This window comes from Eurosta solidaginis, chromosome 2 (genome assembly GCF_040869045.1).
Source record: "Eurosta solidaginis isolate ZX-2024a chromosome 2, ASM4086904v1, whole genome shotgun sequence".
NCBI classification, from domain to species: domain Eukaryota; kingdom Metazoa; phylum Arthropoda; class Insecta; order Diptera; family Tephritidae; genus Eurosta; species Eurosta solidaginis.
This window is the reverse complement of record NC_090320.1, coordinates 289978475-290003124: the sequence shown is the minus strand read 5'-3', so window position 1 is coordinate 290003124 and position 24650 is coordinate 289978475. Positions and strand designations below refer to the sequence as shown.

Below are 24650 nucleotides of genomic sequence, written 5' to 3'. Positions count from 1 at the left end.
ATTGGAGTCCCGGGATCATTCCCAACTATAAAACGCAGTGGATTATGACTAAAAACATAAAAATTCCCTTAGTTGCAATGTTGCTTCTTTGCTACGAAAAGGGATTATAATAACTTAATTTCTTATATTTCATAAGTTGTTACAAGTATCGAAAATCCCGCAAATACTTGAAAACACTTCCGAGGTTTTTTAGGGCTTAAAAAATTCCGGGATTAGCATCCCTAGCAAATACCTATCAACATTTTATTTCTACACCCGTTTAAATTCATTCAAAAAGTGTAACAATGCGTGCCAGTTGGGAGTGTTCGTCCATTGATCAACAAAGACCCAAAACATATCTATGTATGCGATCTTCTGACCAAATTAATAGCTAAACTGCAAGCATTTCAATTGTTGAACTACTTCATTAAGCACATTGTTTTGCTTTTTTTCAACTTGTGTAAAAAAAATTCCCCCACCAACGGAATTCCTAAAATTGTATGACTTTCATTTTCTTTAGAGCATTCAAACTAACAACTTGTTTTTATTTCACTCTTTTTATTTACATTTTTGCAGTCGTTCTGAAACATCACTTTAAGGAATAACAAATAAAAACGGGCATATTTGCACATAACCCCAAAATAAAGGATGTCGCTTTTGCGTACTGTAATGCTGTTGGCTTTTGGTGCCACTGTCGTTTTGGCTCAACGACGTTTAGCGTTGCCGGATCCACGCAGTTGTGCTAATCGTAAGTGAAAGTGCTAATAATTATGTAGTGAAGTTTAAAATTTTTGGCATGCGGACTTTTGGTACAAAAATATGAATCGAATTTTCAAGTCTAAGAAAGAAATCATAGAAAACGTTGTAAGATACGAGAACTAGAATGCACAGAGTGAATACTAAGCCTTTTGATAATATTTTATAATATGATTAAACTGAGATAGACAGGTAGCAATCGCCTTATAAAGCTCTCGCGCCTTTGCTTATTAAAACAACTAAAGAATCTTCGAGTATGTGGTAGGTTCATAAGACAAATCTTGTCTATATATTTAAAGGGAGAGAAGGATCATGGATGAGCAGCTCCACGGAGACACTTTTCGAGCTGTTGTTTCATCAAAATGCAACTAAGGGTATTATTTTCCCCAGCGTCAATGGGAAATCAAACGGTTTTCACTTTGTAAATCTTAAAGTCCGGATGGATTTTCCCCAATGATGCTGCAACAAACCTTCTCGTTGCTGATACCGTGGTTGGAAAGTAACTTTACGGCTTGAATTAAGCTAAATCATATTATTGAAAAGGCCCAAAGACATCAGTTTCATTAGTATTTCGTGGTTTGTTTTAAAAACTTTTGAAATACTACTGAACGTCTACGTTCGAAGTAAATTGTATATCTCGAGCTGTCAACAGCCCAACTGGCTTATCTTAGGGTGAAACAGCCGAAACTGTGCTACATGATCACAAGATCTTTGGCTGAGGGGGCCCTCAGTTATACCCTTGTTATTCAATATCCTATTATGATCTTGATATAATTTGCTATCGATCAAACTCTTTCTTAAAGGAAAAGGCAGCCATGGGTACCTTAATATTAAAATATCACAAACAAAAGTTGACTACATTTGTTCTCTGCATCTGTCATACAAACTATACGATCCTTTCCCTTCAGGGAAGGAATCGAAACATAAGGAGCACCCTTAAAAATTTTAAAGTTCATTTGTCATGGGGAGATCCAAAATGGCTAGGGAAAGGCGCTGAGAATCCTCATAACACTACAGGCAGCATGTTTCAATCCTAAGTCTTCGCGATGCCCGATAAGTTAGTTCGCGTGGGTTGATTCTTTGATTCTGTCGCTCGGCACCTATTTTGAGAATATCTAGAAATCTAAAGAATTATAATGAAATTCTATTGAACTTGATTTCTGAGCGCATAAATGATATCATCAGCTATAACTACAGATGCACAATTATAGCTTCTCGCATAGCTATATGCGCGTGTATATGTGAGTGATACTTCCACCGATGATTGCCTACTTTTGGGAGTATCTCAGATATATGCATGTGTTTATGCGTTTCTTTCCGCTGTTTGTATGGTCATATGTGTATAGACATAATGATTAATTTGTTTACGTAAGTGTGGCAGCTTGCTTTATTCTTTTTGTGGCTTTATTTACTTAGTATCAGATTAGTGATGTGAGTATCACTTAGCATCTCTAATATTCGTCACAATACCTTAGCCCAATATGACTCGCATTTGTGTGGCATATAAATGCAGTTTGTGTCATATAAATGCACTCTGGATTTCATAAATGTTACCATCTCTGAGCACTTGCATCAAATATCAGTAGCATTCCTTTAAAGGGTGATTATCCTCAAATATTAATAGGGGCATGCAGGAGGTGAGGTATTGCAGATAATGGACACTAGAGCACTAGGTTTTATTTTTGTTTCAATCCAAACTTGTAAGCCCTTTCCGTGCCTGCTGGAAGGTTCTCTTTAAATCCCAGTAAAATCGCAATAAAAATTTGTTTATATTCTCTCGCACTATATCGTATCTTTATATCTCTCTCTCGCACACAGGTGTACGCCACGCTACCTACCGTGATGCACGTGGTGTCGCACACTCTTATTTCTTCAGTTGGGAGCATGCGCCGACACGTAGTCTCGAAGTTGATTGGTTGGATGCACGTAATATTTGCCGTCGTCATTGTATGGATGCTGTCTCGCTTGAGACGCCACAAGAGAACGAATTCATTAAGCAACGTATTGCGCGCGGTAATGTACGTTACATTTGGACATCGGGTCGTAAATGTAATTTTGCTGGCTGTGATCGTCCCGATTTACAACCGCCAAATGAGAATGGCTGGTTCTGGTCGGGATCGGGTGCTAAAATTGGCCCCACATCACAGCGTAACACCGGCGATTGGTCACACACTGGAGGTTACAATCAACCACAACCCGATAATCGTGAAGCGGCACAGGGCAATGATGAATCGTGTTTATCGATTTTGAATAATTTCTATAATGATGGTCTCAAATGGCACGATGTGGCATGTCATCATTTGAAACCTTTCGTTTGTGAGGATTCCGATGAATTATTGAACTTCGTGCGTTCACGTAATGCTGGAATTCGTCTGTAAATATGACGGATGCTTAAAGGGCGAATATACGAAACGCAAAGCGAATTCTAGAAAGTGGAATCTGGAAAGATGGAACGTTGGAAGGCGTATTTTAAATATTGATTGATATTGTTTATGTTTATATTTTAAATTTTAGATTTTTAAATTTGTAAATGTTTTTTGTTTTTTAAACTTAATTAATTTGTACTGAGTTGGCAAGAAATGTTTTTAAGTTTATACATAACTAAACAAATTTTAATTTAAGTTGATTTTAAAAGTAATATAAGTTTAAAATATGTATCGGAATAAAAATCGAAAAAGTACATTAGTGGATTTGAAGTCATTTAAAATGTTTCATGCTATTATTCTATTGTTAATTATTACACTTCTATTTGCACAATAGATCTGCACAAAGATCGCAGTGCTTCCAGACCAATTAATAATTACACTTCTGTTGTGTAATTATTACACTTTCTTCACATACAGATATAAATTGGCTATTAATATTACATATTTTGGAAACTTATTTTATATTATATATAAAATGTTGTTACAGTTTTTCGAAAAAACCGAAAACCGAAATCATTTCAAACCGTTTAATTTTTCAGTAACACAAACAGAATCCGAAATTTTTGGATTTCGTTTTTGTTGCTTTTTCGGCCTTTCAACTGTAATAATTTTAATAATCTTAAACGAGCTCTAGGCCACACATTAAATAAAATACACACACTTGTTGTATATATTTAGCGGTATATTTAGGTAGATATTTCGATTTTAATTTGAAATCATCTTCAGGACTGAAAAAAATTTTATAATATTACTAAATAAACACATAAAACCAAATTGCACAAAAGTATCTAATCATATACCTACATTCTTGACCATTGTTTACTATATAGTTTGGCAGCTTAATTCGAGGTTATGTTGCGAATAGATTGGAAGGCACTCGGCCGTGAAAATAGGCACTCGAATGAAGTATAATGAAGGAATTGATATTCGGAGTTTTTTCAAAATTTGTCTGAAATCATGAATCACAAAAGGGAGTGTAGTTAAATACGAAAATGAAAAAAATGTATTTAGGTTTTGCTCCTTCTTTAGCAGGAGATTTTCATTTTAAAAATGTAATTTACAAGCCAATGTTCATTCTATTACTTTTTTAGCAGAAGATTTTCATTTTAAAAATGTAATATATAAACCAATGTTCCTTCTGTTACTCATTTTATCTATGGAGCTTCACATGCACTTTATAAAAACGTGCTTTTTATATTTACGAACTTATTCCTCAATGAAAATAAATGAAACACGTATTAATGTAAGCATTAATCATGTTTCTTACTTATTAATGTTCTTCTTAAATATTATAAATGTGTTAAAAGTAGCGGGACTAAAAAAATCTGATATGTCAAACTAATTTTATATAATAAAAATGATTTCATAAATTGCATGCATTTTATACATATGCATTATATTTTAAATTTTCTCTAACTATTCGTTTTGTGCTGACTAAATTTTGCTTATGCTTAACTTTCTTTGGCTATATAAGCTAACAATTCCAGGGGCCGTTTTCACCATCTTCGGTGAACGCTAACAAACACTTTATTTGAAAGAAATCGTTCAGTGATTCATCAAACAAGGGTTACTTTAAAATAACGGACGTTAAAAGTTCCCCTGTCACATGAGGAAAAATGAAATACAACTATTTTTTTAAACATGAAGATAGATAGAAAATTTATTGGGGATTGCACTGCGACCGTTGATCTATCGTGCCCTCATCAGATTGCGTCGCGTTCTAGGAGGATATGTTCCACCGTCTCTCCTGATCGATCACGAAATCGACATGAATACAAAATTATGCTTTTTATTTAGTTGAACGGCGATAGAAAATCTGTTTTTTTTTTCTAAAATGCAAGAAACTTCAAGAAGAACGTCAGTTTTTAATTATTTTTGTGTTGCTTTGACGTTGGCGTTGCGTTGCTTATGGATTGAAGCAATTAAAGCACGTGTGTTCAAGATCAGATGCAGACGCAACGGAAGTGCCAAAACGACGCAAAAGTCACCTTAAGCGTATTTGCTTTAGGTGTTATTTATCAATATTAATTAAAAATGTTAGATCTCCTAAAAAGTTGAACTTAGGCAAGATACACAAGAGGCGTAGCTTCTTAGACGCCTGCAAAATATGGCATGCATCTAAGATCTCTCTACACCTCAAGATTGCTTATGATGTGCCTAATACACGTCTATGAAGCTACGCATCGTATCCATCTTCTCTTAGATTATATTTCAAAGACATTTTTTTAGCTTTAAACTTTGTTCATAATATTCATGTGCATGTCTACTACTATGGCAGTCGCTTGCATACTACTATTTCATTATTAAAAAAAAATTTAGTTCGGAAAAATGCAAACTTATCACGTGCATTCTCAAACACGGTTGCTACACCATGTTGTCATTTGGGACAAAAATTTATCGAAAAAAGGACCAGACCTCAAAAAAAGGACCAAATTTTAGTTTTATTTTATTGGTATACAAACAATTCGGCAAGTTACTAGAGTATCGTATTTGTTGTAAAAAGCGAAAATTGTAGGATGTTTCAGGGGTGTCCTAAATAAAATTTTAATAAAGGAGACACTTGGCTTTAGTTCAAACTGCACAAACAAAAATAAAGTGTACCTTTAGATATCATATTTTCAAATTTTTAGGATAAGACTATGTCTTTCACCAATCTAACGTTGTGAACCTAGTTTTGTTTGATTGCAATGAAATAAAATGTATAGCGCAGTTAGGTTTTAGTAAGGAACGGTTAAAAAATTTGCGTTGTGGTAAACTCAATAAATCGTAAATGAAACTAAGCAATTGTGTTAATGCTATTTTTATAGATGCTTACATTTTCATTCACAGTTTAAACTTCATACCATAGCCTAGATTCAGTAAGTGTGAGTTTTGAACTCAGACTAAAAATGAAGAGTCTTGAAAGTTTCAACTGTATAATAATTGAATACCGATCGAAATATTTTATTTATTTATTTATTTATTACAGCGTAAGCCTAGTTTCAACAATATTTATTAAATCACATTGTAGAACTTATCTTATAGGTAAGGTTTTACAATGTTCATATAGCCTGCTTTTAAATACATAAATTTCTTCACAATTTTTTATTTCATTAGGCAATTCATTAAAGTTTTTAAATCCTTTATGGAAAAGGTTTTGTTTGTCCACTTCAGTTCTATAGAGTGGCAGTTTAAAATCATTTTTTCTACGGGTATTAAAATTATGGGTTTCGTTTATATATACAACATTATTTGTTAAGTATTCAGGTACATTTCCCTTTCGTATATTGAAGATCATTTTCATAGTATAATAAAAAATAATTTGTTTGACACTTAGCCATTTTAGTTTTATTAGCATGTCGCTTATCGACGCATCTGACTTTTCCCGTAACACAAATCTCATACACCTATTTTGCAATATCTGAAGTCTATCTATTTTTGTATCTGGTATAATGAATAAGACTGATGGGCAATATTTAAAATTAGATTCAATCAATGTTTTGTATACAATATCCTTAAACTCTCTATTTATAAATTTACAGGTTCTTTGCATAAAACCGACTTGTTTAGCTATCTTTCCTACAGTGTATCGAATATGTTCATCAAATTTGAGTTTGTTGTCAATTACAATTCCAAGATATTTTATTGATTTTATTTGCTCTAACATTTCATCTTTCACCCTGAGCTGAATACTCGCAACTTCGCTTTCGATTTTTCGGCTAATAACCATATATTTTGTTTTACTCACGTTAAGTTTAAGTCTGTTACCACATAGCCATTTATATAAACTATCTAAGTCACACTGCATTTTTGTCAATGCAGTTGTTAAACTACTTTCACTTATTCTAAGCAGAGCATCATCCGCAAACAGTTTTATGTTACAGTACTTTACAGCTTTAACAATATAATTAATATAAATCAAAAATAATAAAGGAGCCAATACAGAACCTTGCGGTAACCCTAATGGGACCGAAATTTCGTTCGATACTTCATCACCGATTATGGCTTTTTGTTTTCTGCCAGTCAAGTAATTTTGGAACCACTTTAATTCTATACCCTGAATTCCCATGACTTTCATTTTCTGGAGCAAAATGTCTCGGTCCACTGTTTCGAATGCCCTTTTCAGATCCAGGAAAACGCAAACAGTGTCTTTTTTGTTATTTAGATCTTCCTTCCAGTTAGAGATCACTATATTCAGTGCCGTTTCATATGAGTGTTTTCTTCTAAATCCCGATTGTTCACTTATTATTAATTTATTGTCTTCCAAGTAATTTTCTAACTTATTTTTTATAACTGTTTCCATAATTTTTTCGTCACATGGTAGTGTATTTATAGGTCGCATTTCCTCAGGTTTATACGTATTTTTTATTATTTTTACTGGTATAATGGTCGACGTTTTCCATCTTTGTGGTACAATGCCTGTTTCCATGCTTTCATTTATAATTTTTGCATAAAAATAAGCTGTATACTCTATTGAATCTTTTAAAACTCCTTCTGATAAAAGATTTTTGCCACCAATTTTGTTCTTGAATAGTCGAACTATTTTGACAATGTCATCTGCTACAACTTTATTAAATTTGAATGTCGAACTGCTATCAGATACGGTTAAATTTAAATCAAAATGTTCGATACTTTGGTTTATTTCTAAAACACTGTTTACGAAAAAGTTATTGAGCTCATTCGCAATTTCGATCTTATCTTCGATTTGCTTATCTAATATTTGAATTTTGTTTATTTCTTGATGATCTTTTTTCAGGTTTATGGTTTGCTTTAGATTTTTCCACATTTCTTTGCTATTATTTTTACTAATTAAGATTTTGTTTTCCATATATTTCGCCTTTTTCTTTTTGATAAGTTTTTTGTATCTTTTGTTTATTTCTTTATAATCGTCCCAATTTCCTGTTTTCCTAGACTCATTTAAAAGATTATATTTAAGTTTATTTAATTGTGTAAGGTCATGATCATACCACTTATTCATAAGTCTTACTTTCACTACTTTTTCAAATGTTAATCCTGTCATACATTGTAGAATTGCATTGTTTACTATGTCTAATTGGGATTCTATACTGGTTGAATCATTTATCACAAAACTGCATGCGCGCAACAAGTTAAGTAGATTTTCTTTATTATAAAGCTCCCATGAGGTAATTGTTTTTGTTGTTCTCATTTTATATCGTGCTGATGTATTAATTTTTATTTCTATCGTTTCATGATCTGATATTTTATACTTGTCCATGTTTTGACAAATAACATCATTCGAATTTGAGTATAGAAGGTCGATTTTTGTTTCAGTTGTATCTGTGATACGTGTGTTGAAGAGTATTTTTTGGCTCATTGCCAAATCATTAAACATATCTGTTAATTTCTTGCTATAGGTGTTGTTGGCATTATTAACGTTAATGTTATAGTCTCCAACTACGAAGCAATTCACACTTAACTCAACTTTTTCCAACAATATTTCATTTAGATAATTTAAGAAGTCAGAATCACTCGTATTAGGTGAGTGATATAGAACCCCTATTTGCCATTTTTTATCGCACTCTTTTAGTTTTATTACGATGCACCAAATGTTATTATTAATGCTGTTATTATATATAACGTTGTATTTCACAGAGTTGTGAGCATATATTAAGACACCTCCTGTGTGTCTGCTATGTGAGTCACATCTAATTACCGTATAGGCATTAATATGTAACTCTGCTTCTCTAATATCACCCGTGGCACATGTTTCCGAGCACAATAGTAACGCAGGTTTCTGCTCCACAATAAGATTTTCTAGTTCATTTTTGTTAGAAATAATACTACATATATTTAAATAGATACATTTAAATTCAAAGTTTTTATTTGGTTGCTATTTCTTCGCTTTTTTGCTCTGCAGATAGCGTATATATGCAGGGCACTTAGTACTATAGGCACAGTGATCCACTTCAACATCTATAACTTTTCTTCTCACCAAGTCAAAGCAGTTAACACATCTTATGATGTTTGAGTTACACTCTTTAACATCATGCTGTTCACCACATTTGCTACATGCTTGTTTAAATGCACAATCACTAGCTTTATGTTGGAAACCTAGACATTTAAAACATCTAGGTACATTTATATGTTCAAAAACTCTACAACTATCCCATTCAACTTTTATTCTCTTCTTCTCAATTAGATGCTCATACGTTTCACAATCTGTTTCTATAATAATATTATAGCTTTCTTCTCTTTTATTGCGATCTTCATAAACCTTAATAATTTTTAACTCTTTATTATCTTCAATATCGTTCTGTTTTTTTACACACTCAATAATTCTCTCATCATTTAATTTTGTTGAGAGCCCCACTATTTTTAACGCTCTCCGCTTTTTCGTTTCTCTCAATTTTTCCGTAGCATATTCTTGACCAATTTCTTTGTTTACTTTCTTTTGTACTTCTTCTACTGCTTCACTGTTTTTGCACTCAACTATTATCGCACCTTTATTTATATTAGTAACAGTCGTGATAAGACCTTCGGTTGGTTCGATTACTTTTTTTAGTGCTTTCTTAGTTTCTTTTGTATTTTTGTTGTTTATAGGTTTAATAACTATTTTGTTTGCGTTTCTTTCTGCCATTTCTGCATATGGTGATTTTGCATTTATTTGTTTCTTTTCAGCCCGCATTTCACTTAATTTATCGCAGCTGCTGTTTAGACTCTTATGTATCTCACTTATGAGCTCCTGTTTCAATATTTTGCATCTTTCACTAAATATTTGTTCTATTACTGCATTTATTTCAACTGTAAAGTCATTTTTCATTTTTTGCATTTTATTCGTTATTGCATCCTCCACTATTTCTTTAACATCTGATCTTTTTAAGTTTTTTGATTCACTTTTTTCAATAGAATGTTTTATTTCAATAAATTTTGTATTTATGTTTGATAAGCTACACTGGTTACAATACCATTTAATATTTAAATTTTCATTTAAAAATTTTAATTCTGCTCTTTTTAAATTGCTACACTTCACACAAAAAACATTATCACAGCCCCCACTGCATGTTAGCATATCTTCCACTTGCAGTATTTTTGCTGTGCAATCTTTACACTCTAGCTGAGGCATCATTAAAATTTTATTTATTTTTATTTTTTTTATTTTAAGAGTCACTGTCTCAATAATTTATAAGTTTAAATATCCAATTTCAATAATTGACTTTTTAGTTTATGTTTAACAGCAATTTATGAGATATATCTTTGCATTTACCACTAAATTTTAGCAAAAGCACAGAGCAACACATAACACGTCCGTTCTGATCGATGCTTGTTCTTTGCATTCAACATCTTAACATCAGCATCTAAACACTAACACAAGACTTTTTCTGATAAGTGCGTTGTTTCATCAAAAATTAATGACAATGTGTTTGTCCGAACATTCAACACTTCATTTTTAATGTCTCGCCTAAATTATCATCCCAAGTGAAATGTCATTGTTCTGCTGCATTTTATTGATAGAGCAATTTTCGTCGTAAGAATTCCATTGGAGTAAATTGAAAATTATATGTGGGTAATAGATTTGCGGCATTTTTTTTAGCAGTGTTTTGAATTTTTGTTTCAGTGAAAAAGAAATAAAAGTACCAAAACCGTGCCGAAAAAGAACCAAAATTGAGAAAACGGGACCAGCGGACCATATAGGGTGGAAGGGAACGGACTTTAGTGGCAACCGTGTTCTCAAATGCAAGCTTCCACATCAAATACATATACATATAAGTACTTCGACATTACGAAATAACATATCGCGTTGTAAGGCTAAGTATTTTTGCATAAAAGCTTTTTGACCACCACAATACCACAGATTAAGTAGGTATAAAATTTCACAAAAATAATACTTTTTTTCGAAAAATCGTACAGAATATACGCAGTCATTGTTTACGAATTTAGAAACAATGAGAATGGCAAATACGAACGTGTATGAAAAGTAATGTCAAACGTATATGCACATGGTTGTATTTATATGCACGAAAATGCTATAAATCGCATGAAATTGTTAAAATAAAGTTCAAAAATAAATGAAAAAAACTTTAATATTAATGAAAAGATTCTTTTAATAACAACAAAAATGCCTTATATATTCTATATATATATCAATTGGTAAGGATTATCTTACTTTAAAATTTAAGCTAAATAATCTAAAGTTTTTTTTTGAAACTGAGTCGAGAACTGTGCGTGTGAATGTGTGAATTTCACCGATCAGCTGTTAGTTGCGCTACTTGGTAAAATTTACTATGTTCTTGACTACACCTAGTCGACTAACTTAATATCTTAGTCAAGAACAGAGGAATATGAACACAAAAAAGGTAAACAATTAGAAACACCGCTATGGTAAACAAAATTTGATACAAGCAACAATACATGAAATGGTAAAATGCATATGTACATATATATGTCAAGGCGAATTCATTATAGGTGGTGTTATCACATCAGCTGATTTCTTCTTCTTGATAATTTTCCATACAAAGCCTTGTACAACAAAATGTCAGTTAATCAAAATCTATAAACATTCTCTTTTGACTTGACATTCATCTGTACGGCGAATTGATTGAATTCGCTTTGCTACCACCTGGTATAGATTCGCCTTGTATATATGTATAAGAGAAACTTCCATATAAATAAGTATAATACAAGACGAAGATGAGGATAAAAAACGAATTGATGGGACTCTCAGCCAGTGTTGTCACTTCTAAAATCTATTTAGTGGTAGATTTTCAAAAGAAATGGTGGTAGATCTCCGCGCTTGAACCCATGCCTTTCCCGCTTGTTCGATCAGGTACACCTCTCGCCTTCGCTTAATCTCGCCCAGTCTAATTGGGACGTCTACGGAGCAAGCTTCAAGGGATGCGCCATTTTTAGCCAGTTCATCCGTTTTTTCATTCCCATCTATTTCCATATGCCCTGGGACCCAACATGGATATATGGTTCTCCCTGTCCCGATTAATTCTAGAGACTGCTTACACTGTAACACGCATTTAGATGCTGTGTTATGCGAGATTATTTCCTTAATTGCTGCTTGAATGTCAATATAAAAGTTAACACGGTTGCAGCTATTCTCTTCCAGGATTTCTACTGCTTTGGTTACGGCTAATATTGCCACTTGGAAAACGCTACAGTAATCCGGCAGCTTGTAGGATCTGCTTATTTCCGGATCAGCCCAGTCTAACGCAGACCCCACTCCTTACACTACTTTGGAACCATCTGTTTACACATGTATCGCCTCGCCTGCCATTTCCGCACCCTTGCGCCAACCGTCCACCTCTATTGTGGCCTTAAGATCTCCCCCGAAGCGCAGATAGGGAATCAGGTAGTTTGTTCGTCTTGTGATTGATGACGCTATACTACTATGGCCATATGGTCGGCGCTCAAGCTTTCCCGAGGCACCGAGCCTGGTTGCAGTTGTTAATGCTATGTTCTTTGCTAACAGGTCTACAGGTGGAATGTGCAGAATGTCATACAGTGCAGCCGTCGGGGTTGTATTCAGGGCTCCCGTAATGCTAAGCATCGATAGTCTGCATACCCCCTCTAATTTTTTGAGATATGTTGTTTTTGTGTGGCTTTCCACCAAACAAGAACTCCATAGTATAGAATAGGGCTTACAATCGCTGTAAAAACCCAATGAGAAAGAGAGGGCGATAAGCCCCACGTACACACCAGCATTCTTTTACATGCATAGAGTGTCGTTGAGGCCTTCTTCACCCTCTCCTCCACGTTGAGTTTCCATGACAGCTTACTGTCTAGGTTGATTCCTAGATATTTTGTGCAAGGTTTCTCCTGTAAGGTCATCCCTTCTAACTTAGGCCTGGTACAATTTGGGACCTTGCACCTCTTTGTAAACACGACCATATCCGTCTTCTCCGCATTGACTTTCAACCCGACATTAGATGCCCAGTTATGAATATCCCGAAGCGCCCGATCCACCAAAGAACTAATCGTTGGAAGGCACTTTCCACTTATGACAATTGCAACGTCATCTGCGTAAGCCGTAAGTTTTACGGGTCCCTCATCGAATCGCTTGAGCAGCTGGTTAATGACCAGCGTACACAGCAGAGGTCATAGCACCCCTCTCTGCGGCGTGCTCCTGTCCACTGATTTCGTGGCTTCGTACCCTCCTCATTGTGATGTAATCTTGCTGAAATTTAACATGCAGCCGATCCATCTGGTTAAGGCTGGATGTACTTTAATGTAATTAAGACCATCCATTATCGCCCATTTAGAAACATTATTGAAAACCCCGGCAATGTCCAAGAAGACTCCTAGAGCATATTCCTTATATTCCAGGGATTCCTCTATGCTTATTACCACCCTATGCAGTGCGGTGTCTACCGACTTGCCTTTGGTGTACGCATGCTGTGTTGTGGAGAGCAGCTTTTCATCCACGTTGGACTTTATGTACACATCTATCAGCCTCTCAAAGGTTTTGAGCAGAAATGAGACCCACCAGCTGGGTCTATAGTCTTTGGGATACACGTGACCGATCTCTATCGCCTTTGGTAGGAAAGCTACACGAGCAGTTCTCCAAGATTGCGGTACATGATTCAGCCTTATGCACCCATGGAATATTATTTTAAGCAATTCCACGACCGCCATACTTGAAACTTGTAGCATGGCCGGGAATATACCATCTGGACCCGGCGATTGAAACTTAGAGAACGTCTTCACTGCTCATCTGATCTGGGTATCGGTCACCAAGCCTGGCACTACCCGCTCCGTAATCGAAGTGTGAGTGATGTCTGCTGGATCTTCTGAACCGTCTCCCGATGGGAAATGTGTGTCGAAAAGCACCTCAATGGATTCCTCACTATTACGTGACAATTCCCGTTCTCTTTATTTATTAGTCCCTGGACTATGTTTCCCCTTGCTAGGACTTTTTTCAACCGTGCTGTTTCGCTGGAGCACTCTATGTCCGTACAGAAATTTTCCATGAGATTCTCTTTGCCCTGGAAATTTCACGCATGTAAATCCTCAGTAGATCCCTGCACTCATCCCGACACGCTTCGCTTTCCGCAGTCTTTGCGAGCTTAAACATTTCTTTTACCTGTCTTCTTAGAAGACTGAGCTTATTCCTCAAACATGGCGGCTTTGCTTTTCCTCTGAATCTTCTTAGAGGGCAAGCTTTGGTATACGCAGTCATAAGCGTCATTGTTAGGAATTCATTCGACTCCTCCAGTTACTCCACATTGGCAACCTCTTTGGGTTGTCCTAGTTTTGTTGCTACCTGTTTCTGGAATTTAGTCTAGTTCGTTGATCTAGGGCTTTAATGGTTTCTCCCTTCTCTACCCTCTTTAGGGGGATGCTGAAGCTGATATATGCATGGTCGGAGAAGGATGGTATATCAGGAACCATACAATCATACCTTGATATATCACGCTCCGAGCTCAATGTAATATACAGAACATTGCTGGATGTTGGACCAATGTATGTAGGGACATTTCTCTGTTGGCTATCTGCAAATTGTTTTGGAGGATGTAGCAAAACAGAGATTCGCCTCTCTCGTTCGTATCTACTCCTCCACGCATTGGGGAGCGCATTTGCAACTGCGCCTTTGACCAACCGCCCTTTACGCCTTTCCTACTGTACTAGCCTTTTGCACTACATCGGTGGAGCCTCCGCAGCGTGGGCCATGTAGAACGACGCTAGGATAAATGCCTGCTTATTCTTTTGCTCAACGGCCACCACTACGAGGTCCTCAGTAGTGTAATTAGGCAGCATATATGAATGCAGCTGTCTCCTTACCATTACTACAGCTCGCACCCGTCCTTCCTTTTGCGCGTAGTAAACGTCAAATCCGCGCGCGCTAAGTCCAAAAACCTTTCCTCCCGATGAGAGCCACGGCTCCGGGACCAGCGCCACGTCAAAAAACCCTCCTCAAAGGTTAGAAGGAGTTCGCTCGACGCCACTTCACTGTGTTGGAGGTTTATATGTAGGACTTGCAACACCATTGGGCTGTTTGTCCCCTCCAGCATCTTCGTCGAGACGTCGTCGTACTCCCCTTGCCCTTTGGGTTTAGAGTATTCGAGACCCCTTTCAGCCTCTCGTAATTATTGTGCCGCTGTTCCTCTGTCCGAGTCAGAGCATCATTTGGCGGTTGGTCCTCTTCTAACACCTTCGTGGTGACGTCGGCTACCTCTATCTGTCTTTCTTCTTTGAGGATTTTGAGGTCCTTTTGGACTTCGCTCACCTCTAGCGTGCCAGGATTTTTATCCTCGGAACTTCTTTTCCTGAGTCGCTTGTAAATTTTGCCTGTGCCAAAGGACATTTTGCCAAGCTGCGTGTACAATATATCCTCCTCCTGCTTGGAGGTTTATATGTAGGACTCGCAGCACCATTGGGCTGTTTTTCCCCTCCAGCACCTTCGTCGTGACGTCGTCGTACTCCCCTTGCCCTTTTGGTTTGGAGTATTCGAGGCCCCCTTCAGCCTCTCGTAACTATTGTGCCGGCTGTTCCTCTGTGCGAGTCAGAGCATCATTTGGCGGTTGGTCCTCTTCTAACACCTTCGTGGTGACGTCGGCTACCTCTACCTGTCTTTTTTCGTTTAGGATTTTGAGGTCCTTTTCGACTTCGCTCACCTCTAGCGTGCTAGGATTTTTATACTCGGAACTTCTTTTCCTGAGCCGCATGTAAATTTTGCCTGTGCCAAAGGATTTTTTGCCAAGCTGCGTGTACAAAATATCCTCCGCCTGCTTGTTTATTTGGAAGGTGTAGAACTGACCTTCCTCGATAAGCCGAGATACAGTAAGTACCTTCCAATCCTGTGCCGGTATGTTCGGATTCTGATTCTGCAGAAGTGGCAGTGTATCCTCCGACTTCATCACGCATGGTATCCATACCTTAACTTTTGGTACCGTGGGGATTTGCGCTTTATCCACCACCTCAAACTGCGCATTCGTGCCTCGCCTTGAGGTTTGGAACCACTTCCTCCAGCCACCGCAAGCTCACGATGTTGTCGTACGCTATCATCTTCACACCATTATACCATCCCCCCGAATAAAAGGTTGGAAGAGGCTTACTTGGTTGTTCTCGCATAACCTTAAGCACTAAGCTAATAAGCTCCCTTTCTATAGATCTCCACCTTTCAGTAGTCATCTGGCCGAAAGGACTGCTACCATCACCCAGCGCCACAGTCAGTGACTGCTTTGCCACGTCATTCATCTTCTCGGGAAAAGCCGGAGTCTTAGTGTTATCTTACCTTTGGCACCTCCGAGATATATAATAGAATGTTATTTGTTTATATAAATTTTGCAGGTTATATCCTTGAGGAACGTTACTGCTGAGTAACCGAAATATATCGGATTTAAAAAAAAACGGGTGGTTTTATTTTATTTTAATTGACCTCGAGCCGGCAAAACAAATATAAATATATTGATTCCTCATATTTAGAACGTTGATTTGGTTTCTCAGATTCTTCCAATAGCATATTCTCAACAAGAGTCATTGTGAGATCCTTTTCATTTTGCGGCTCTAGCGCCGTGATCAATGTATCATATGCGCGGTAAACTGCAAGACAGGCCAAGCATCCTTTGCATACGTACAGCTGCTTATCCGAACCATTTCCGTATCTTCAACCGCCGGTTCAATAATAATTAAAGCATCCGTGTCTCTCTGTTTCCATGAGGCATCTGGAGATTCTGGAACAGGACCTTCAATGACATCCCAAACCTTTTCCTTCTTCATAATAAGCTGCATTCTATATTTCCACAGCTCGTAGTTATCGCGATACAATTTCGTAATGGCCAACTTACCGAGAATTACCGAACATACATGTTACAAATTTAAGAAATTTCGCAATACAGGCCTATAACCTATTGCAAAAATATTAACTTGCAATAAACAATTCTATATTTTGTAATCAGATTGAAAAATTTTCAGTTTTATAATAATTTATATAAAAATACAAATGACAACTAGATGTTTATAATATACAAAAAGTACATGCAAATGTAAAGTAGATATTAATCAAATATATTTAAATTTAACACTATACATATCTAAAGCATTCTTCGTGACTGATCGGTTCGAGTAAATTTACAGTAAAACCGTAGTCCTCTGCAACATCCTTGTATTCTTTTATAACTTCCTCGGGTGGATGAGTGTGTGTTGTATAAACCCAAAGCATTTCTAAATGTTGGAAGAGAAACTAATGTTATAAATATGTTTATATGTGATTTTTGAATGACATGTAAAATTGTGATTACGTTCGTCCATTTGTGCTGCATTTTTCGAATTTTATTAAAGGTATAAATGGATTTTTGAACTCTAATCCATTACGTAGACTTTTGGTTCAGGGACTCTTTTGAAGAGAAGTGTGGGAATGATTTACCCACACCCCTTTTGGAATTTGGTTTGTTAGCGAAATTATTGCGATGCTCAATGTCATTTTTTTCGTACTTTCCACCGTGTATAAAATTCAACAAAACAACTGTCTTCATCATCGGATGCAGTTATCTATTATCTTCCAGTGATATCGGCAAGTGTAAATGTTTTGTAGAAAAAATTGCTAAAACCTATTCCAAATACAAATACACAAAGCCCAACAAAACAGCTGTCTTTTGCTTAATGTTTGACGTATCTTAATTTGAGAGTTGGTGAAAATCCCATATTAAAAATTTGCCTACCAATTGATGTTTGAGTTTATTTCTAGAGCTAGCGTTGCAGGTTTGAGAACAAGGCTAACGTTAATTTGGGATTTTCAATTAGAATTCTCAAACCCATCACAAACATGGCCCGAATAGTATGGAATTAGGGTTGCCAGATTTTTATTTCGTGTTAACGGGACAAAGCTCAAATTTAAGCCAAATTCCCGGGATTTTTAAAAATTTCCTGGGACAATTGAAAAAAAAGAAACGCCTATAAATTTGTATGGGTTTCTCATTCGGCGAAATAATTTTTAGATAGAATTAAACTTTTTTAACTCATTTCTTCGTACCAAATATTTTTATGAAACAGGCTAACAATTAATACGTTTACTGTGTTTAATGCGAATTCAATATTCTATGGGTTCATTTTTCAAACGTTATTTTAAAACACAAAACTTCCCCATGCAAAGTGAATATTTAGGTGTGGGAAATGTCAAACATTGACATTCTTCAGAACCACAGTATTTTTCTTCTTTAAAGAGTTGCATGCCGGGATGTCCCGGCCAATACGGCACATTTGGCAACGCTGTGTGGAATCAAGACGATTTTCTTACATGTTTCTTAAGTTGTAGTGAATTTTTATACCCAGCTGTACTTGTACACAGGGTATTATAACTTTGATTGGATAACGGTTGTTTGTACAGGTACAAAGGAATCGAGATAGATATAGACTTCCATATATCAAAATCATCAATATCGAAAAAATATTAGATTGAGCCATGCCCGTCTGTCCGTTAACATGATAACTTGAGTAAATACTGAGATATCTTCACCAAATTTGGTACACGAGCTCACCTGGACCCAGAATAGATTGTTATTGAAAATGAGCGAAATCGGATGATAACCACGCCCACTTTTTATATATATAACATTTTCGAAAACACAGAAAACCTGATTATTTAGTAAATAATACACCTAAATGTTGAAGTTTGACACGTGGACTGATATTGAGACTCTTGATAAAAATTTGAACAAATTTTTTAAAATGGGCGTGGCACTTCCCACTTGTGATAAAATCAATTTTACAAATATTTTTAATCATAGGAAAAACTTCAAATTAAATGGGCGTGCAACGCCCCTTTTATGACTAAGCTATTTTTTATGTTTCGGGAGCCATAACTCGAAGAAAAATTAGTTCAGAATAGAACCATATGTAACATTATTAAGAACACAAAACAAACAACAACAGCATTTCAAGTGCACAGATGGGTATGTAATGTTCGGTTTCACCCGAACTTAGACTTTCTTACTTATTTAAAAGAGTGTTTGGTCTCATAAGATGAACAATGCAGAAAATCAAATTGGGAACTAAATTTTTCTACACCTTTTGGGAATTTTTGTTCTGTTGCTTCCACGGTTGTATTGGTGCTACTGGAATTTTCTCTTCTCCGCTATGTTACCGAAGGAAATAGCAGAAAAACTTTTTATAAAAAATTAGTAAAAGGAACTGATTTATTAAAATAATACAAAAAAAAAAATTATTTATATCTAACTGGAAAATTTGTAAGAAAATAAGCAAAAAAATTTTATTTTTTTTTAAGTTTTTAATGTAAAGAAATGGTAAAGAAATAAAAAAAATTTAAGAACTTATAAAACTTGTTAATAAAAAGAAAAGTAGAAAAGGTTTTAATAAAAAATTGATTTAATTAAAACAAATACAGAAATTTGATAAAAAAGAATTCGAAAAACATTTTTATGTAGAACTAATAAAATAAATAAACAAGAGTTTTTTTGGAAATAATTGGAAAAAAAACGAACTATTTTTTTGAAATGAGTATAAACAAGTAAGGACTGGTCTGTCTTCTGAAGACTTCATACCTTTCATGAATGGTGCTGAACAATAATCTTATCCCATTCGTAATCTCCAAATAATCGGCTTTTAATAAGATAAGAAAATAAAACAAGTAAGGAAGGCTAAGTTCGGGTGTAACCGAACATTACATACTCAGTTGAGAGCGGTGGAGACAAAATAAGAGAAAATCACCATGTAGTAAAAGGAACCTAGGGTAACCCTGGAATGTGTTTGTATGACATGTGTATCAAATGGAAGGTATTAAAGAGTATTTTAAGAGGAAGTGGGCCATAGTTCTATAGATGGACGCCATTTAGGGATATCGCCATAAAAGTGGACCAGGCCTGGCTCTAGAATTTGTTTGTACGATATGTGTATCAAATGAAATTTGTTAATAATAATTTTAAAAGAGAGTGGGCCTAAGTTCTATAGGTGGACGCCTTTTCGAGATATCGCCATAAAGGTGGACCAGGGGTGACGCTAGAATTTTTTTGTACGATATGGGTATCAAATGAAAGGTGTTAATGAGTATTTTAAAAGGGAGTGGGCCTTAGTTCTATAGGTGGACGCCTTTTCGAGATATCGCCATAAAGGTGGGCCAGGGGTGGCTCTAGAATTTTTTTGTACGATATGGGTATCAAATGAAAGGTGTTAATGAGTATTTTAAAAGGGAGTGGGCCTTAGTTCTATAGGTGGACGCCTTTTCGAGATATCGCCATAAAGGTGGACCAGGGGTGACGCTAGAATTTTTTTGTACGATATGGGTATCAAATGAAAGGTGTTAATGAGTATTTTAAAAGGGCGTGTGCCTTAGTTCTATAGGTGAACCCCTTTTCGAGATATCGCCATAAAGGTGGACCAGGGGTGACGCTAGAATTTGTTTGTACTATACGGGTATCAAATGAAAGGTGTTAATGAGTATTTTTAAAAGGGTGTGGGCCTTAGTTCTAAAGGTGAACGCCTTTTCGAGATATCGCCATAAAGGTGGACCAGGGGTGACGCTAGAATTTTTTTGTACGATATGGGTATCAAATGAAAGGTGTTAATGAGTATTTTAAAAGGGCGTGTGCCTTAGTTCTATAGGTGAACCCCTTTTCGAGATATCGCCATAAAGGTGGACCAGGGGTGACGCTAGAATTTGTTTGTACTATACGGGTATCAAATGAAAGGTGTTAATGAGTATTTTTAAAAGGGTGTGGGCCTTAGTTCTAAAGGTGGACGCCTTTTCGAGATATCGCCATAAAGGTGGACCAGGGGTGACGCTAGAATTTTTTTGTACGATATGGGTATCAAATGAAAGGTGTTAATGAGTATTTTAAAAGGGAGTGGGCCTTAGTTCTATAGGTGGACGCCTTTTCGAGATATCGCCATAAAGGTGGGCCAGGGGTGGCTCTAGAATTTTTTTGTACGATATGGGTATCAAATGAAAGGTGTTAATGAGTATTTTAAAAGGGAGTGGGCCTTAGTTCTATAGGTCGACGCCTTTTCGAGATATCGCCATAAAGGTGGACCAGGGGTGACGCTAGAATTTTTTTGTACGATATGGGTATCAAATGAAAGGTGTTAATGAGTATTTTAAAAGGGAGTGGGCCTTAGTTCTATAGGTGGACGCCTTTTCGAGATATCGCCATAAAGGTGGGCCAGGAGTGACTCTAGAATTTGTTTGTACGATATGAGTATCAAATGAAAGGTGTTAATGAGTATTTTAAAAGGGAGTAGGCCTTAGTTCTATAGGTGGACGCCTTTTCGAGATATCGCCATAAAGGTGGGCCAGGGGTGACTCTAGAATTTTTTTGTACGATATGGGTATCAAATGAAAGGTGTTAATGGGTATTTTAAAAGGGAGTGGGCCTTAGTTCTATAGGTGGACGCCTTTTCGAGATATCGCCATAAAGGTGGACCAGGGGTGACGCTAGAATTTTTTTGTACGATATGGGTATCAAATGAAAGGTGTTAATGAGTATTTTAAAAGGGCGTGTGCCTTAGTTCTATAGGTGAACCCCTTTTCGAGATATCGCCATAAAGGTGGACCAGGGGTGACGCTAGAATTTGTTTGTACTATACGGGTATCAAATGAAAGGTGTTAATGAGTATTTTTAAAAGGGTGTGGGCCTTAGTTCTAAAGGTGAACGCCTTTTCGAGATATCGCCATTAAGGTGGACCAGGGGTGACTCTAGAATTTGTTTGTACGATATGAGTATCAAATGAAAGGTGTTAATGAGTATTTTAAAAGGGCGTGTGCCTTAGTTCTATAGGTGGACGCCTTTTCGAGATATCGCCATAAAGGTGGGCCAGGGGTGACTCTAGAATTTTTTTGTACGATATGGGTATCAAATGAAAGGTGTTAATGAGTATTTTAAAAGGGCGTGTGCCTTAGTTCTATAGGTGAACCCCTTTTCGAGATATCGCCATAAAGGTGGACCAGGGGTGACGCTAGAATTTGTTTGTACTATACGGGTATCAAATGAAAGGTGTTAATGAGTATTTTTAAAAGGGTGTGGGCCTTAGTTCTAAAGGTGGACGCCTTTTCGAGATATCGCCATTAAGGTGGACCAGGGGTGACTCTAGAATTTGTTTGTACGATATGAGTATCAAATGAAAGGTGTTAATGAGTATTTTAAAAGGGAGTGGGCCTTAGTTCTATAGGGAACGCCTTTTCGAGATATCGCCATAAAGATGGACCAGGGGTGACGCTAGAATTTTTTTGTACTATATGGCTATCAAATGAAAGGTGTTTATGAGTATTTTAAAAGGGAGTGGGCCTTAGTTCTATAGGTGGACGCCTTTTCGAGATATCGCCATAAAGGTGGGCCAGGGGTGACTCTAGAATTTTTTTGTACGATATGGGTATCAAATGAAAGGTGTTAGTGAGTATTTTAAAAGGGAGTGGGCCTTAGTTCTATATGTGGAAGCCTTTTCGAGATATCGCCATAAACGTGGACCAGGGGAGACTCTAGAATGTGTTTTTACGGTATGGGTATTAAATTAAAGGTATTAGGGAGGATTTTTTAAGGCAGTGGTGGTAGTTGTATATGTGAAGGCGTTTTCCAGATATCGACCAAAATGTGGACCAGGGTGACCCAGAACATCATCTGTCGGGTACCGCTAATTTATTTATATATGAAATACCACGAACAGTATTCCTTCCAAGATTCCAAGGGCTTATGATTTCGCCCTGCAAAACTTTTTCATTTCCTTCTACTAATATGGTAGGTGTCACATCCATTTTACAAAGTTTTTTTCTAAAGTTATATTTTGCGTCAATAAACCAATCCAATCACCATGTTTCATCTCTTTTTTTATTTGGTACAGAATTATGGCATTTTTTTCATTTTTCGTAATTTTCGATATCGAAAAAGTGGGTGTGATCATAGTCGGATTTCGGCCATTTTTTACACCAATACAAAGTGAGTTCAGATAAGTACGTGAACTGGGCTTAGTAAAGATATATCGATTTTTGCTCAAGTTATCGTGTTAACGGCCGAGCGGAAGGGCAGACGGTCGACTGTGTATAAAAACTGGGCGTGGGTTCAGCCGATTTCGCCATTTTTCACAGAAAACAGTTATCGTCCTAGAATCTAAGCCTCTACCAAATTTCACAAGGATTGGTAAATTTTTGTTCGACTTATGGCATTAAAATTATCTTAAACAAATTAAATGAAAAAGGGCGGAGCCACGCCCATTTTGAAATTTTCTTTTATTTTTATATTTTGTTGCACCATATCATTACTGGAGTTGAATGTTGACATAATTTACTTATATTCTGTAAAGATATTAACTTTTCTTTTAAAATTTGACTTAAAAAATTTTTTTTTAAAAAGTGGGCGTGGTCGTTATCCGATTTTGCTAATTTTTATTAAGCGTACATATAGTAATAAGAGTAACGTTCCCGCCAAATTTCATCATTTTATCTTCAACGACTGAAAAAATAACAGCTTGCAAAACTTCTAAATTACCTTCCTTTAAAAGTGGGCGGTGCCACGCCCATTGTCCAAAATTTTACTAGCTTTCTATTCTGCGTCATAAGTTCAACTCACCTACCAAGTTTCATCGCTTAATCCGAATTTGGTAATGAATTATCGCACTTATGCGATTTTTCAAAATTTTCGATATCGAAAAAGTCGGCGTGGTATGGGTATTAAATTAAAGGTATTAGGGAGGGTTTTAAAAGGTAGTGGTGGTAGTTGTATATGTGAAGGCGTTTTCCAGATATCGACCAAAATGTGGACCAGGGTGACCCAGAACATCATCTGTCGGGTACCGCTAATTTATTTATATATGTAATACCACGAATAGTATTCCTTCCAAGATTCCAAAGGCTTATGATTTCGCCCTGCAAAACTTTTTCATTTCCTTCTACTAATATGGTAGGTGTCACATCCATTTTACAAAGTTGTTTTCTAAAGTTATATTTTGCGTCAATAAACCAATCCAATCACCATGTTTCATCTCTTTTTTTATTTGGTACAGAATTATGGCATTTTTTTCATTTTTCGTAATTTTCGATATCGAAAAAGTGGGTGTGATCATAGTCGGATTTCGGCCATTTTTTACACCAATACAAAGTGAGTTCAGATAAGTACGTGAACTGGGCTTAGTAAAGATATATCGATTTTTGCTCAAGTTATCGTGTTAACGGCCGAGCGGAAGGGCAGACGGTCGACTGTGTATAAAAACTGGGCGTGGGTTCAGCCGATTTCGCCATTTTTCACAGAAAACAGTTATCGTCCTAGAATCTAAGCCTCTACCAAATTTCACAAGGATTGGTAAATTTTTGTTCGACTTATGGCATTAAAATTATCTTAAACAAATTAAATGAAAAAGGGCGGAGCCACGCCCATTTTGAAATTTTCTTTTATTTTTATATTTTGTTGCACCATATCATTACTGGAGTTGAATGTTGACATAATTTACTTATATACTGTAAAGATATTAACTTTTCTTTTAAAATTTGACTTTAAAAAAATTTTTTTTTAAAAAGTGGGCGTGGTCGTTATCCGATTTTGCTAATTTTTAATAGGCATACATATAATAATAAGAGTAACGTTCCTGCCAAATTTCATCATGATATCT

The 24650-nt window shown here is 36.1% G+C and overlaps 2 protein-coding genes across 4 annotated transcripts in view; one reads left to right on the top strand and one right to left on the bottom strand.

Annotated features, from left to right (window-relative positions):
- LOC137241170 (uncharacterized) overlaps positions 1-3415 on the top strand; it is a 230603-nt gene extending 227188 nt beyond the window's left edge. For all 3 annotated transcript variants that reach the window (XM_067768488.1, XM_067768487.1, XM_067768489.1), the window contains exons 2-3: positions 556-727; positions 2554-3415. In XM_067768488.1, the coding sequence (XP_067624589.1) occupies positions 628-727; positions 2554-3113 (660 nt within the window). In that variant the 5' untranslated portion in view covers positions 556-627 and the 3' untranslated portion in view covers positions 3114-3415. The remainder of the gene's footprint in view (positions 1-555; positions 728-2553) is intronic.
- Positions 3416-16947: 13532 nt separating this feature from the next.
- Positions 16948-24650, bottom strand: part of LOC137241148 (uncharacterized) — a 30717-nt gene continuing 23014 nt past the window's right edge. Inside the window, exon 6 of the mRNA XM_067768444.1 lies at positions 16948-17267. Coding sequence (XP_067624545.1) covers positions 17128-17267 — 140 coding nt within the window. The 3' untranslated portion in view covers positions 16948-17127. The remainder of the gene's footprint in view (positions 17268-24650) is intronic.